General features: G+C 46.7%; 1 protein-coding gene across 17 annotated transcripts in view; it reads right to left on the bottom strand.

Moving 5' to 3' along the window:
- NEK10 (NIMA related kinase 10) overlaps positions 1 to 17,095 on the bottom strand; it is a 180,592-nt gene that overhangs the window by 65,436 nt on the left and 98,061 nt on the right. For all 17 annotated transcript variants that reach the window (XM_074345388.1, XM_045520098.2, XM_074345391.1 and 14 more), the window contains 2 exons: positions 10,438 to 10,567; positions 9,848 to 9,918 (listed from right to left, as the gene is read on the bottom strand). In XM_074345388.1, coding sequence (XP_074201489.1) covers positions 9,848 to 9,918; positions 10,438 to 10,567 — 201 coding nt within the window. The remainder of the gene's footprint in view (positions 1 to 9,847; positions 9,919 to 10,437; positions 10,568 to 17,095) is intronic.

Raw genomic sequence — 17,095 nt, 5'->3', positions numbered from 1 at the left:
TTCAGCATCAGGGAGTTTCCAGTCATCATTTCATCAGATACATTTTCGACCCCTTTCTCTCCTCTTCTTCTGGGATGCCTATAATTTGAATGTTAGTATGCACGATGTCCTAGAGGTCCCTTAAACTACTCTCCTTTTTAAAAATTTGGTGGTTGTTTTGTTTTGTTTTTGCTGTTCTGATAGGGTGGTTTCCATTACTGTACCTCCCACATCACTAATACGTTCTCCCGTGTCACCTAATCTGCGGTTAATTCCCTCCACGGTATTTTTCATTTCAGTTATTTTATTCTTTAGCTCTGTTGGGTCCTTTTTTCTGTTTTCCAGTTCCTTCTTAAAGTTCTCACTGTGTTTATTTATTCTTTTCCCAAGTTCAGTTAGCATTCTCTTACCATTGCTTTGAACTCTTTATCAGGTAAATGATTTATCTGGGTCATTAGGATGTTTTTTCAGGGTGTATCCTTGTTATTTCTTTTGAAATATATTCTCCTCTTCTCATTTTGTTTAACTTTCTATTTCTCTCTGAATTTAGGAGAAACAGTTACCTGCTCTGGTCTTGCAGGCGCGCCTTGTGTGGGAGCATCCCTGTGCAACTGCGTGTGCTCAGGGGCCTTGGCGGGAGCTGGATCTGACAGCAGCACCGGCCGCATCTTCTCCCACGTGTGCTGGCGGCCGCCACCCTGGTGGGAGGTAGGGGTGGAGCCGGAGGGGCCAGAGCCAGAGCCAGGGCCAAGCTGGGGCTTCTCTGCCCAGTGGCTGTCACTGCCCTGTCAGAGGAGGGATCAGGGCCGCAGGGGCTGGAGCAGGAGCCCTGAGGGAGCTGGGTTTCTCCCAGGGGTGCTGGCGGTCTCCACCTCGGTGGGGCTGTGGGCTCAGGGCCTGAGGCCCGGGGGCTGCACTTCTGTGCTGGTGTCACTGTGTCCCCGGTGCGCTCGCGCGGCTAGAGGCTGGGCGTGACGGGAGGGGCAGTGCCGCGCTGCCCAGCTGACTGTGCTCCCTCCCACGGGTGTGCAGTGACACGCGCCGGCGGTGGCTGCCTGCGCCCCGGCCAGAGGCAGGGCTGGGGTCCAAGCCGGCTCCGTCCCCTCCAGGCGTGCACACTGTCGTGGGCGGTGGCCGCCTCTGCCTCAGTGGGGAGCAGTGCCGGAGCCGGAGGGGCTGGAGCAGGAGCCCGGTGGGGGCCGGTGGGGGGCGGGGAGGGATGCAGCAGTCCTGGCGGGCCGGCCAGAGCCCCCGGCAGTTCTCAGCCTGCTGCCGCCACACTGAGGCTGGGAGAGAGCCGGTCCGGGCCCTTCAAGAGCAGAGTCTCAGTTTCTTACAGCCCCCTGGTGAGCCTCACTGGTTTTCACCCCGGCTGAGGGGTCTCTCTTCCCAGTGTCGGCCCCCAGGGCTGGGGTGCCCAGTGAGGAGCCTCGACCCCTCGCTCCCCAGGGAGACGCTGAGCCCATGATGTCCCCTCCTCTTCTGCGTGCGGGTCCCAACCAGGTCCCTTCCCCCTTCCTACCAGACTCCATGTGAACCTTTCTTCACAGCCCTGGCTGCAGGGGAGCTGTTCTGCGGGTCCCCAGGCTGATGGCAGTGAGAGTCCCTCTGTGTGTAGTTGTAGTTGGGATGCGTTCATGAGGGGAGGGGAGCCAGTGTCCTCCGAATCTGTCACCTTGATCTCTCTCTCCTTTCTTGAGTTTATTAACCATGAGTACAATGCACACGTTCTAATCAAATTTTTTTAACATTTTTTATTGAGTTATAATCATTTTACAATGTTGTGTCAAATTCCAGTGTAGAGCACAATTTTTCAGTTATACATGAACATACATATATTCATTGTCACATTTTTTTTTCGCTGTGAGCTACCACAAGATCTTGTATATATTTCCCTGTGTGATACAGCATAATCTTGTTTATCTGTTCTACATATGCCCGTCAGTATCTACAAATTTTGAAATCCCAGTCTGTCCCTTCCCACCCCCCACTCCCTGTATTCTATGTCTATAAGTCTCTTTCTGTTTTGCATTTATTTTTTTTTTTAAGATTCCACATATGAGAGATCTCATGTGGTATTTTTTTTTTTTTTTTCTCTTTCTGGTTTACTTCATTTAGAATGGCATTCTCCCGGAGCATCCATGTTCCTGCAAGTGGCATTAAGTTGTTGTTTTTTGTCTGAATAGTATTCCACTGTATAAATATACCACCTCTTCATTATCCAGTCCTCTGTCGATGGACATTTAGGCTGTCTCCATGTCTTGGCTATTGTAAATAGTGCTGCTATGAACATTGGGGTGCAGATGTCATTTTGAAGTAGGGTTCCTTCTGGATATATGCCCAGGAGTGAGATTCCTGGGTCATATGGTAAGTATATTCCTAGCCTTTTGAGGAATCTCCATACTGTTTTCCACAGTGGCTGCACCAAACTGCATTTCCACCAGCAGTGTAGGAGGGTTCCCTTTTCTCCACAGCCTCTCCAGCATTTGTCATTTGTGGACTTTTGAATGATGGCCATTCTGACTGGTGTGAGGTGATACCTCATTGAAGTTTTGATTTGCATTTCTCTGATAATTAGTGATACTGAGCATTTTTTCATCTGCCTATTGAGCATTTGTAATTCTTCCTTAGAGAATTGCTTGTTTAGGTCTTCCACCCATTTTTGGATTGCGTTGTTTATTTTTTTCTTATTAAGTCATATGAGCTGTTTATATATTCTGGAGATCAAGCCTTTGTCGGTTTCATCGTTTGTGAAAATCTTCTCCCATTCTGTAGGTTGTTGTTTTGTTTTGCTTATGGTTTCCTTTGCTGTGCAGAAGCTTGTAAATTTCATTAGGTCCCATTTATTTATTCTTGCTTTTGTTTCTATTGCTTGAATAGACTGTTCTAATAGAACATTTTTGAGATGTATGTCAGATAATGTTTTGCCTATATTTTCTTCAAGGAGGTTTATTGTATCTTGTCTTATGTTTAAGTCTTTGATCCATTTTGAGTTGATTTTTGTATATGGTGTAAGGGAGTGTCCTAGCTTCATTGTTTTACATGCTGCTGTCCAGTTTTCCCAACACCATTTGCTGAAGAGACTGTCTTTATTCCATTGCATATTCTTGCCTCCTTTGTCGAAGATTAGTTGACCAAAAGTTTGTGGGTTCATGTCTGGGCTCTCTATTCTGTTCCATTGGTCCGTATGTCTGGTTTTGTACCAATACCATGCTGTCTTGATGACTGTAGCTCTATAGTATTGTCTGAAGTCTGGGAGAGTTACTCCTCCAGCCTCTTTCTTTCTCTTCAGTAATGCTTTGGCAATTCTAGGTCTTTGGTGGTTCCATATAAATTTGATTATGATTTGTTCTAGTTCTGTGAAATATGCCCTGGGTAATTTGATAGGGATTGCATTAAATCTGTAGATTGCCTTGGGCGGGGTGACCATTTTAACAATATTGAGTCTTCCAATCCAGGAGCATGAGATATATCCTTCCATTTTTTTAAATCTTCGTTAATTTCCTTCATCAATGGTTTATAGTTTTCTGTGTATATTCTTTCACCTCCTTGGTTAGATTTATTCCCAGATATTTTATTACTTTGGGTGCTATTTTAAAGGGGATTGTTTCTTTACTTTCTTTTTCTGTTGATTCATCATTAATATAAAGAAATGCAACTGATTTTTGTACGTTAATCTTGTAACCTGCTACCTTGCTGAATTCAAGTCATTACTTCATCATTCCATGCTTTATCTTCGTGCTACTTGTTCTGAGGTTCCAAGAAGGTGGGCTTGCACAACGGTTATCACAGGCACTTATACCTCTGCTGAATTCTTACCTAACAAAGTTCAGTCTCTGCATTTATTATACACATAACAAGGCAAGAGATTGAGGAGACAGAGGCAGCTACATAATTCGGGGGTGCATAAGATAAACTGTTGGGCCCCAGGATGGAGTGGAGAAGTCAATCACCCTTCCCACAGTCCAGCATCCGAACTGCTGGTAGACAAGAGACCCCCACGAGGCTGCAACCTCCATGCCAACAGGAAGCAACTGGCACAGCCCTCCCGTGCTGACACATCCAATGCCCACACTGGGCAGAGGGCAGCAGCGATGGGACAGGGAGAGGGAGATGGAGCTGGAGGCCAGGCAGAGGCCCGGGGGGGCTGTGAGCAGATGGCTGAGAGTCTAAGGCGAGTGCAGGGAGCTGGCCAGACCACACATGAGCTAGGGTCCAAGCCCCCAACTTGTAAGTTCCTCCCCCATCAGACTTCACTTCCCACATATTCACACATTCAAAGACAATCCTACTAAGAATTTCGAGTATTCAAGCTTCTTACTTTTTTGCTCATAATCTCAAGATAAGCTAAGTGTTGAACTTCACTTTCTAATTAAATCAGGTACCTCATCTACCTTCACTTATGGGCAAAGGAGATTAAAGCTGATAAAAAAAAAGAAAAAAAAAAAAGCTGATAAAAATGCCTGGCTGCGCAAGTGTTGCTCATGAATACCACGTGAGCAAAAAGCCCAGCATGTAAGCCTTCATCAGTGCAGGTATTCTCAAGTCTTAGTCCATGGGTAATTTAAACTGATTCGTGGTCATATCAGCTGAATTATCATCTGAGCTTTATTTTTTTTAATAAAAGGAAACGTAAGCTAGTGTTACACATTATGCAGTTACACATTATAGTAAATGGGAACCAGAACGACCTCTGTTCTGGCATTCAGTCATCTCCTCCCCTCCCAAAGTCACTCCCTTCCTGTGTTTGCAGTCACTGGCATCGGAAAAGGCGCCACCCAGGAGATACAGGTTAGCTCACAGTTAGGCCTACAGGCTGTGAGTCAGAGAGCTGGGGGTTAAATCTCAGCTCCCCCTTTATTCACTCTGATCTTGGGGAAGATTTAGCTTCTACGTCTCAGACTGCCTATCGGTAAAATAGGATAATCGTAGCATCTACCACATCAAGCTGGTATGGTGATTAAATGAAGCCATCTCTGTAAAGTGCTGGCACGCTGTAAACGCTCAGTAAGTTAAAAAGAAAATACACAATTTCCTTTCTCTTCCATCCCCTCCCTCACTGAACCCACACCAGCTTCGGTCGCTTCTACCTCCTCAGTGTTTCTGGGATCCGGGTCCTTCCCTCTGATCCTACAGCTATGGCCCATTTCGTCACTCGCTTGGACCACTGACACCATCTGCTAGATGACACACACATCTCTTGTCCACCTCTGACTCATAACGTAAACTGCCACCAGAAGAATACTCCAAAACTGACCACCGTACTCCTCTGCTCAGAACTCCTCAGCAGCCCCTCAGGGCCCAAGAGGACAAAAAGAAAATTCCTGGCATGCCATCCCAGCCCCTCTTCAGCTGGCCTGACCTCCCTCCACAGCCTCAGCCCCGCTTCGCCCCACTAGCAACACGCCGAATGCTCCTCCCCGTTCTTTGCCGACCAGCCTAGCACCGCCCTGTGCGCCCGCCTCTGCTTGAATTTGCGTTTTGCTGATTGTATCTATTCTTTCCCAAACCACATGCCGAATCTGCTCATCCCTCTCGTCCAAGCCTCATCAGGAAGGCTTCTTGGACCATCTTCAGACAGGCTTACTGTCCCCCTTTCATGTTCTCATTGTCTGTCTATATTTAACTCCTTAAAACTACTACAATCATTGTATAGTTTGGTCTGTTTCACCACCAGAAACTGGAAACTTCTGGAGAGGAAGGGCCTGTCTCCTTCACCGTGGTCCTCCCAGCGTGTATAATGGAATCTGGATCCTGTTGGGTACTCAGCAAGTGAATGAATGAATGAACAAATGAACGAACCAATGAGTGAGCATCTAAGAATTTACCCGTCCCTAACCTAAAATATTTGGGCACAGCGTTTTGGAATCTCAGGGGCATCTCCTACCGGAAGGTCCAGTTCAGCCTCATTGTTCTGAAATGCCTCCCTGCTTGGATATTTCAGAGGAATTCTGAGGAGCAACCGAATGCTTTAATGATGCTCTAATCAAATAAAGTGTCACGTTCTAAAAAAAAATCTGGGATGTTCCACTCACCCTACCCACTTTGTCTCCACTCTGTGGTGAGAGACCAGGTGGAAATAACGTTTAACTGTAAACATTTCATGTTCTAAGAAACAAAGAGTTGAGGGGAGGGTGAAAATGTAAAGACCCACGTGTCCTTAGAACGAGCTGAAGGCATTCACTGCCTTGTCATTATGATTGCCTTTGACACAAAGCACCAGACGGCTTATGCAACCAGGCGTAGAGAGAGAAAACTTAGGCAACTGGGATATTTTGTGCATAAAAGGAAATGTTCTTCCTTTTTAAAAAGTAAACAGACAACATTCTCTTAACAGTGGACTGGAAGGCGAAAACAGCAATGCTGGTGTTGGATAGAGCAACAAAATGTATTTTCTGCCCCAGACTCTTCTGGGGTACCAAGTTACTCTCCCAATTTAAAAGCCTGCTAAGAAACTAAGAAAACGGGAAATTGAATTTGTTCCCTAGTTCTTTTTAAACTTAAGTTTTAAAGACTACAAATCCAAAGCAATTGGAGTATGTGACTGCATGCAACTCACAATGGATTTTGGTTGTATGTCAAATTTTCTAAAGATAAAATTTGGGATATGAATCCAGGCACTGAGTCTTGAACAACTTTCAGTGAACACTACATCTGTCACAGGCTGAATGCTGCAATCTGAATTTGTAGTCAGTCATAAAATTTCAGGCTCAGTTCCTACTAATTATGGGCATCTTAAATATTTTGAATTAGAAGTGTACTCAAAACATTTACTGCGTTGTCCCCTACTGGTGATCGTCCATCCTCTTAAACAGCCTGGTTGACAGGGGACTCACCACCCACCCGGCAGCCTGCTCCGCTGTGGAACCTCTAATTCTGACACACACTTCCTAACGGTGAGCTAACCCTGGCCTCCCCAGAACTTCCACTCCATGGACTTGGTGCCATTTGCTGAAGTTCCACATCATAAATCCAGTTGTTTTCATATTCTCAGTGTCATTCCATTTTCCCAGTTAACTGAAGTATTTTTTCATCCTCGTGTAACTGTACTCCAACACTTGTTGACTCAACTTTCAGCACACAGCGAAACAACCCCACTTCTCTCCATCAACACCACCACCAGTCCAGTCAAAGCCGCCGTCACCACTCAGCACACAGGTGGACCTGCTTTTCCCTCCCTTCTCACACCCTCCGCTCTATTCCCTAGAGATCAGCCAGGATGGTCCTTGCTGAAGAATAAACCTTCACTATGTCTCAACCCGTTAATAGCCCTTCAGTCCACTCCTCAGTGCTGGAGACAAAAATTCAAAGCCTTCGACGTGGCCTACAGCATCTAGTCAACCCTGGCCCCTGGCAGCCTCCCAGACCCACTCGCTGTCTGTTTTCTCCTTTGCTTGATGTGCTGCATCTCCAGTTTCTTCCAGTTCTTCAGACCAACAAGCTGTCTCGCTGAGGAAAGCCTTCAGAGACGCGGGTCTGTGAAATGCTTTCTCCGCTCCGCTCACTGAGAGTTAGTGAATGTCTGGGTCTCAGATTATATGCCCTTTCTTCAGAGAAACTTTCCCCGATCCCCAGACTAGACCAAGTCCTTCTGTAATCTCATTTCCCCCTTTACCATCCTTCATCAAATACATCTTAATTTTTATATGCTTCATTCCATAAATAATATTATTAATAATGCCAATACCTAATTTTATGGAGGACTTACTACGTGCTGGGTACTGTGCTAAGAGCATCAGAAGCCCGATCTTATTCCGGCTTCAAAGCAAGCCCGTGAGTGGTTACTACTGCTACCCATGCATGACAGACGGGAAGAGTGGGGCTCGGGAAGGTTAAGCTGAGCGGACGAGGGGATTAGAATCCACTTCATTCTAGAACCTACTGAGGTTCTTCAGCTTTTCATGATAATGCTGGGATCTAATGCTGACTCTGCTACTAAGAGGCGTGGACACCAACAGCCAAGGGGACGATCAGGAACAAACGATGGCCCTGTCTGCCCAGTGCCACAAGGTCAGAACAAGGTCTCTGTACCTTTTCTCTGCACTACTGTCCCCTAGTCTTCCTGGCATTCAAATACCTAAGAAAAGGAGAGCTTCAATGAGTCAGTTTGGTTCTCCTGTCTTGACATCTCTGGAGACTTCTTGAATTTTTAAGGCATTTCCCAGAAAGCAAATAGCAGAGAACAGCAGACGAGCAGTTTAAATACGTTTGTCTGGATTCATTAGCAACAGGGCAGATCTGGTAAACATGGAATTCAGATGATTTAGAAAGGGATGTGAGCTCACTGGCCAGGACATTAACAATGAGAACTGCCAACACTGCTCCAGATTCTCCGTGGCCACGCTCTGTGCTAAGTGATTTGCACGTGTTACTTCGTATAATCATCACACCAGCCTGATGAGGTTGGTACTGTTGTGATCCCCACTTTATCAGATGAGGAAACAGGTGCAGAAAAAATAGACTGTTTGCTCAGAGTCCACAGTTAGTGAAACTCGGCCACTGCTGGGCCTGAGGTGCTTAGGACGTAGGGCAGTGTTGTGCTGAGCAAGGAAGGATTCAAGATACAATCCTACGACCATATGAGGAGTATCCTTTATGACTGAACAATGGGCTGGGAGGGGAAGCCAGAGGGAAGGGGCGCAGCCATGGCAGCATGTCTATTCCATTCCATCAGAGACGGCGCTGAGCGAGGACAGACACAGAACTGAGTCTGAAGGGAACTGGCCAGGGGGACGGATGAAGATTCTATCTGAGGCGACCCTCGGATTTCTATTACAATAATAAGGATCTGACTCGGCTTGATGGGGCAGAGTAATACTCTGGGGCCAACTTAAGAACAGAAGATGGTCCAGAAATAACAGTCAGGCAGATAAAGGTCACTTATGCATACAACCAGCCAATTGTTAAGCGTCTGCTTTGCACTGGGCATCGCTCTGGGTACTGAACAGCTGTAAAGTAAGCTTAAAAAGCCCCTACTTTTGTGGAGTTTTCCTTTTGGTGGGGAAGAGAGACAACAAAGAAACAAGGCCACAGGCACAGGTATTATGTTAGGGGTGGTGGGGGCCGTGAACTCTGTAAAGCGGGCAAGTGCTGGGAGGCTGGGGGGCATCAGGGCGCCCCGGTAACACAGAGCTCCAATCTCAGCAGCGACCCAGAGGAAGAGAGGGCCTCTGCCACGCGTGTATCAGAGGGAAGAGAATGGGGTCGGGGGGGGAAGGGGAGGAGAGACGGGCCAGAGGCAGGGTGCTTGCTGGGACGAGCAGGGGCTCTCTGTGGCTGGGGCGGAGGGGGCAGAGAACAAGGGCGAGGTCAGCTGGGACAAGCCCTGTGGGGACAGAACTTTGAGACTCCAAAGGGATAAGGACTTTCATTACACTCCTCCTACCTGGCTAGCTGGAGCACTTCTTTCTGACTTTCTTTGAGAAATTATTATATAACATTACCAACTTAAAAATAGGAATGAAAAAAATGCTTGTAATTTTATCGTCTGACGTGGCCTTTTTTAGTTTCCTGTGTTCTTGTCCAGCCTTTTTTCACATCTACACCTATTTTTATGTCTTTTCTGATAGTTATAAACAGTTGCACATTTTGTTTGTTTTCCTAAGCTTCAGGTCGCACTTGTTTCACAGGCTGATACAAAGTCTTCTGAATCATCAATCTAACGGTCGCACGGTATGTCAAGTCAATGTCCTATGTCTTCCTGGACACTTGGGTGACTTCCAAATGGTCCCCGTGACAGGTGATGCACAAACGCTTTTCTAGGCTTGGGTTCTCTGGGATCCCTTCCTCTTTGCGAATATTTACATAGTGACTTTGTGAGGTATTTCTTGGTAATCCCGACAGGTTCGAGGTTGTGAGACAAAATTACCTGCTGATGGTGGTGGTCACCTTTTCAGAGTAGACGCCTTCCGGCACTGGTTCATACACCGCCTCCACGATCTGCCAAACAGAGGAGAGTGACGGACGTAAAGGACCCACGGTGCCTCTAGGGGGTGGTCCTTGGCCACAAAACTAGAGTTACTCAACAAGCATCATAACCTCGTGCACACATTTTCATCAGAAACAAAACAGAAAAATTCATATAAATTGAAGAGTTTCTGAGCAAAAAATTGTATTTTTCAAGCTGACTTAAAGTTAACCTCACGTTCATAATGATGTGCAGGATAATATAATATGGTGGGTTGAGGGCAGTCCAAACCACAATCAAGAATAAAAGCAACGTGGTAAATTTATTTTGATAATTTTCTAGGATAAATTTAAGACAATTATAGGGGAATATGGGCCACAGCACAAGATGCAGATTTGGAAGAAACAAAAAATAAACTGGGTCACGCAGCTAATAAAACAGTGCCTCTTTTAATCGACAGTTGTATTCAAATCACAAAGGTTCTATCTGAGAAGAAAAGGAATGGTGGATTTGGCAACATGAGACCCTGCCTCTCTCCCGAGGTTGCTTACCTTTGTAGCCAGGGAGAGCATGTTGGTGCTGTAGAAGGGAGGGTTCAGAGTCGCCATCTGATAAAGGATGCAGCCTGCCGCCCAGACGTCCGCCTTCTCCCCATACGGCTCACTCTTCAGCACCTCGGGGCTGCATGAAAATGACGATGTTCATGAACAGTGAAAAAGGAAGAAGTCAGCACGGGAAAAAAGTTCCATTTTCAAGCTATAGTTGGAGACGCAAAAAAAAAAAAAAAAAACTCTGGCTCACTAATTCAAGTAACATTAAAAAGTGTTTGTGAATACTCTCAGGCTTGGTGAGCTGAGCAGCACAACTAAGCAATTTTACTTTAAGCCACAAATAACAATGAACTGCATAAACACCTCTCAGAGAGTGATGGAAATGCTAGCTATCCTGATTGTGGTGATGGTTTCATAGGTGTAGACATCTATCAAAATTCATCAAGCTGTACATCTGAAATATGTATAGTTTACTGTACAGGAATCATAAAGTTGTTTAAAAAAAAAAGAGATGAGAGATTGGAATCCTCATACACTGCTGATGGGAATGTAAAATGGTGCAGCCTATTGGAAAACAGTTAGGCAGTTCTTAAAAAGTTGAAGACAGAGTTACCATATTAAGGGATACAGCTTCAGGCCAAATCCTGTGTGTGATCTTTCGGGTCCAACCACGGGCTTTGCCTGGCAGACCTCCTGGGAGGAAACTGCCCTCCCCACGCCAGACGTGGCACACCGCCAGTGTCCCACAGGTCCCGGAGGGAGTTGCGGTAACGAACCCGGCTTCCCTGCCAACCCCAGTCAGCCACGTGCAAGGTCACGGCTGCACTCCCAGACCAGGCGCCTCCGATCGGTGCCCGGAGGCCTTGGCTGGGCCACCCGCTGGAGCCTGGGCTGAGACCACCTTGTAAGGGTCTGGCTGAGGCAGACCGTTCAACTGCTGGTGACACTTCTGCGTGCTGTTAATGAATGGTTACGCACATTACAGAAGCATGAAAACCTGGACAGAAAGGGTATACGTCAACTTCAGGGTAGTGATCACCTCTGGGGAGGAAGAGGAAATAGAATGGGGAGGGGTCTTCAATTGAATGAATACATAGCATAACTTCTTCAAAACATTTTTCCTAAGTAAATATAATATAGCTAGAATATATTGAAACCAGTGTGTATAAATGGATGTTTATTAACTAATGAAATATTTCACAATAAAAAAGAATTAAAACAACAAAATAATGGTTAGGGATAGGTGGCAGAATTATATGAGATTCTAAATTCTTGATACATTTATATATTTTTCAAATTCTTCCAACCGTCATGAATTTATTTCATAATGATAAACAACACATGTTATTTTTTCAAAAATCTATCATGGTCAGTAAATTTACTTAAGCAGAGAGCTTGAAAAAACAAACCAGTATTAAAAATCTCATTTTGGAGTAAAAACCCTAAACAAGTGTTTTTACTAGGCCAGTGCTGAGAAACTTTTTTTTTAATGCAAGTCAATATTTAAAGGCAAAATTTAGATATATCCAAATTATAAGGGCTAGTTAGGAACTGAAATGCAAATAAATTACAGTTTAATAGTTATTCCTGTCAATGTCCTTTTGAAAACATGACTTTAAATAAATCTGGATTCTCTGAATGTGTTTATTCAATCTTTTCCTATAAATTACTGTGTAGAGCTACAGCTAATAACAGATTTTTTAAAAGAGCTGGAATATCTAATTCAATAGTTTTCAAAAATATTCTAGAATTCTCTTCATATTAAATAAAGTGTAAAAGCCCACTCACTGTTTAGATGAGATCGAAACAAAGGCACTTTGTTTGAAGCAGGGGTCCTGATTTCTTGCTTGCTTCACAGATACATGCCCTCTCTTTCCTCTTTACCTCTCCCCATCAGTGGCTTCTTCTGCTCTGGACACCAGCATCCTCAGCTCTGCTGGCCTCTCACCATCACCCTCATTCTCACAGTCCACAGCACACTTCTCCACGAACTGCTGCTGGCTCTACCTGTGACTGCTTGTCGCCTCCCCCTACCCCGAAGCCCTTACCACTCCCCCAGAACCACTCCTGGTAATCACTGCCTATCTGCAGATCTAAGGCGTGTCCTTTGGTCCTTTCCACCGAGTCATGAAATCATCCCGTGAAAGTGACAATTCTCAATGCTTGGCCCTTCTGCATACAGGATGCTGTGACCTAGGAAAAGCACTGTGCTCCTCCTCGGACACTTTCTCGTGTCTTGTCTGACTCTAGTTTCTCTTGGTTCTCTTTCTCCTCCCTCCTCTTTGCCTGCTCCTCCCAAACCTCCCCAGGGCTTGCTCCCTCTGAGTCTGCCCCTGAAGCGCTGTGGCCCCTCAAGGTCTGGCTCAGCTCTTGTCTGCTTCACAGCCAGTCCCACCTAGACGCCCATGAACCTCTCTCCCCTGGGGCTCCCACAACATATTTGGGTTGCTTACTGGACATGACAGCCTTGCTGCCTCAAAAACAACCCAAATGTTATGGAGATGCTGCTGTGGGTTGAACTGGGCCCCATAATATATGTTGAAGTCCTTAATCCTGATACCTATGAACGTGACCTCATTTGGAAATAGGGTCTTTGCAGATGTAATCGGGTTAAGACGAGTTCATACTTGATTGAGGTGGGCCCTAATCCAGATGACTAGTGTCTTAATGAGAAGAGGAAACAGAGCCACAGACATAGACGTGCGGGGAAAATACCGTATGGTGATGGAGACAGAGATGAGAGGGATGTACCTGCATGTCCATTCCCGATCTGTCCTGGTCCACCTGCCTCCTGGACGCCCCCCAGCTTATCCAGTGGAGAGCCCTGTTTCCTAACAAGGACAGCTGTCTGGCTCCCTGGGGTGAATTCTGGATTCCCTCTTGGCAGCCCTGATGAAAGCTCCAGCAGCTTCTGCACCCAGGTGGAGGCCACCTGCTCTACAGGGTGACTCTGGCCATAGGTGACCCTGCCCCACAACACTGCCAGGAGGGTTGGGGAACACAACCCGGAAATATGGAGAAGTTAGGGCCTACGGACAAACTCTGACCAATGAGAAACAGAGATGAATTCTTCCCCCTTCTTTCCCCCAGTGGACTCTTCTAACGCACAGAGGTGCCTTAAGATCCACCCAGAGACATCCCCCTTGACCAAGCAACTGCTTGTTTCTACTGAAGCTGTGGCCAGCTTGGCAACACACCACACTGTATTATGAGCCCCCTTCCCTTCGGTGTTTCTCAATTTATCTCACTCTCAATGCCCTGGGACCACCACCTCCCACAAAAGGGCTAGCATTTATGCTCCATTTTCTGTGGAACTCAGGATAAGACAAGTTATTTAACTTCCTTCTGTCCCATTTAACAGATGGGACAATGACAGTCCTTCTCATATGACTGCTGAAAGTATTATGTCAGAGAATGCCTCGTGCTCAGAAAATGCTACTTGTTAAAATTAACAATAAATACAAAGAGAGCCATCAGCATTTCTGCATTTCCCTCCCACTGTGGTTGGGAAGGAGGGAATTGGAGAATGTGTGTATTCCTGATGTATCTTCTTTTTTTTCATCCTTTTTGTAATTAAAAGCTATTACTACTGCACCTTATCCCACAGAGGCATGGAAGCTCATTTATGCAGAAAAGGCACTTATTAAATGCCGTTAGGAGACTCACAGGGTTTCTGGGAGGACCCAAGAGCCAGCCTTGGGGGCTTTTCAGTGAGAACGTCTCCCCGGCACAGCCTTCACCACTGACAGTGGACAGCAGACACCAGGACCCCAATACCACCGTCTTCCACCACCACCCTTGCCCTGCCTCCAAACTGGACTCCGCCCAGCGCATACTCTCTCCCATTCACCACCTGCAGATCCAAGTCTTGCTGAGGCCACATGGTAGCCACTTGGTACAGCTGCAAGGGCAGCTAAAAGAACACTTTTCTTTCTGGTGCCTTCTTTAACGAGAGGATATTCAAAAAGTAGGAAACTCCCCAAATACAGAAAAGGCATTCAAAGGTCTTCAGGACAGCCAAAAATACGACAAATCTCCGCTCCATAGCTGTTTGAGGATTCATCCCAAATCAAATCAAATAAGGTTCCAAAGGAAAAAGAAAGAACAAGAAAAGGGAGGGCTGGAAAAACAATCTACCTACTGAGGGAATTCCTGCAAAGTGTATCTCGTGTCCAGGTAATCTGTGATGCTTAGGGCCTTGGGGGGGGGGGGGGAGCTCACGCTGTTTTGTGAGCTGCTGCTGGGGCCACCATAGCACTGGGGTTCCCCAGGCAAAGCAGGGTAAGTGCTTATACTCGGGGTCGCCTATTTCTAGCCCTTAGACAACTTGACATTGTAATTAGAACTCAAAGTGAACATGAACAAATTCTACTCAAGCCTAGTATTATTCATCAATCCTTAGGCAGAAATCTTGGACAATTACCCGGTCAACAAGTAGATGTAATACTCAGATGACAGAGTTTCTTATTCTTAGAAGAAAAGATACGTGATAGATTGAAAACGAAAATATTTGAAGCAAGAAAACGAATCACTTCTATTAAGTATATCCATCCATTGTCCCACCAATTACAATTACAGGCTACTTCCTCTCCTATGTTACTCATACTGGTGTCCCTTGAACAACACAGGGCTTAGGAGTACAGCCCTCTGCACAGTCCAAAATCCGTATTTAATTTATAGTCAGTCCTCAGTACCCGCAGGTCCGCACACTGGGGCTCAACCAACCAGGTTGGCAGTACTGGGGTATTATGCATGGAGTGAATAAAACCCGACTTTAAGTGGACTCACACAGCTCAGACCCGTGTTGTGTTCAAGGGTCAGCTGTATGTGAACGAAGTCACCAAGAATTTAAGTTTTCCTTTGAAGTTTATAGACTACCTCTCACATTTTGAAGACTTATTAGTTTTTTAGAGCCCTTTAAGTTTACAGCAACACTGAGAGGAAGCTATGGAGATTTTCCGTATACCCCCTTCCCCTCCACAGCCCCTTTCTCTTTTATTCTCGTTAATGCGAGGCTCAAATCAGCCCACCCCTGGATTATCACAGAAGCCTTCCTCCCTTAAGTGCCTTCACATGTTCAGTCACTGAGCAACTGTTTACTGAGCACCTACTATGTGCCAAGTCCTCTCTTCCAGACAGTTTTGCTATGAAAGAACAGAGAAAAGTGGGTTAGTAGCTGGAAAAGAAAGAGAAGAATGTGTGTTTGTTTTTTAAGACAGGGACAAACAGCAGTATGCGGGTCGATAGGCAGGCATGAGTCAGTGGAGGTGGAGAAACTAGTGATGCAGCAGGGGACTGGCCTCCACGAGGACTGCGGGAGCGCACGTCATGCAGGGCCAAGGGTGCAGGTGGGACGGGGGGAAGGGAGCAGGGCACGATCACTAAAGGAATGACACAGCCATTGAGGACACGACGAACACTGGCCAGAACCAACTGGGCCCAAGACGGTGGAAGATTTGACTCTGAGTGAACTTGAGCCTCATAAGACGCTCACTGTACTACATTAACATGCTAAATGACACTCCCACAGGTGCCATGACAGTTCCGAGGGTGCCCGAAGGCCAAAAGGTGGGCAGTGGCCCAATCCCTGGAAATCCATCCACCCTTTCCCCCAAATAGTTGGACTAATCCTCCCACATGTTAGCCTATGAAACTACCCAGCCTATAAAAACTAACCACCCCATACCCGGGGGCGGCCTCTCTGGCCTTCTGAGACGGCCCACACTCTGTGTACGGAGTGTGCATCTCCCTGAATAAAGCTACGTTCGCTCTCCTGTGGCTCGCTCTTGAATTCTCTCCTGGACGAAGCCAAGGACCCTCACTCGGCGGCCTGTCCCAGGGACTCGCCCGAGACTTGGGGCGTGACCATCCTCTTGCACCCCCTTCTCCTGGAGCACAGGGAGCTGGGAAGACATGGAAGCAAAGCTTGTGGAAGTGCCCCTCTGATGGCTCCTAGTTTCTCAGGGAAGCGGGGAGCAGAGTTGCTGGTGTCAAGTCGGAGTTCAAACTCTTGCTGTTAACCCAAACCTTACTCAAACACCTCCTCTACACAAGCCTCCGCACACACTGATCCCCCATTTCACTAATCTCTTGACGCCCCTTCAACAACCTGTGTCCTTCACCGGGCTTGCCCTGCTGTACCCCACCGCGGGGCAGCAGAGGGGGTCGTGATAAACACTGGATTCCACCAAAACGTGTTAATTACGAAGGAAAGATGTTGCGGCCGCATCAGCAAACAAAGGATGCTGTGGCCATCAAGCCATCAGCCACTACCACTGCCCTCCCACCCCACGGGAGCCCTGAGGGAGGGGGGCAGACAGGTTGCCACTGCCAAGCCCTCAGCCAGTGCACCAGCCCCAACAGTGCCCCCCGAAGGGAGGCAGGATGGGAAAGAACCGGACACTGGCCCTAGACGGCTGCGGCGCACGTCAAAGGAACGACTTCAGCGAGCCCAGGCTCCTTCATCTTCCCATACCGAGAAAGCGCTGAGCTCCTTAATTTGAGGTGTCTGGTTTGCTTTAACTAACAGTCATCTTTCGACGTCCCCGCTACCTGGTCTTTGCTGCAAAAACCCCCATGGACCCTGACTCCCCCTAAACTCTTTTGAGCAGATCCTCAGAGCTGTCTTAGAGGCTGTCTCCTGGGCTAAAGTCCTCAG

Source organism: Camelus bactrianus, chromosome 17 (assembly GCF_048773025.1).
Source record: "Camelus bactrianus isolate YW-2024 breed Bactrian camel chromosome 17, ASM4877302v1, whole genome shotgun sequence".
NCBI lineage: Eukaryota > Metazoa > Chordata > Mammalia > Artiodactyla > Camelidae > Camelus > Camelus bactrianus.
The sequence above is the reverse complement of the archived record's forward strand: the minus strand, read 5'-3'. Positions and strand labels throughout refer to the sequence as shown.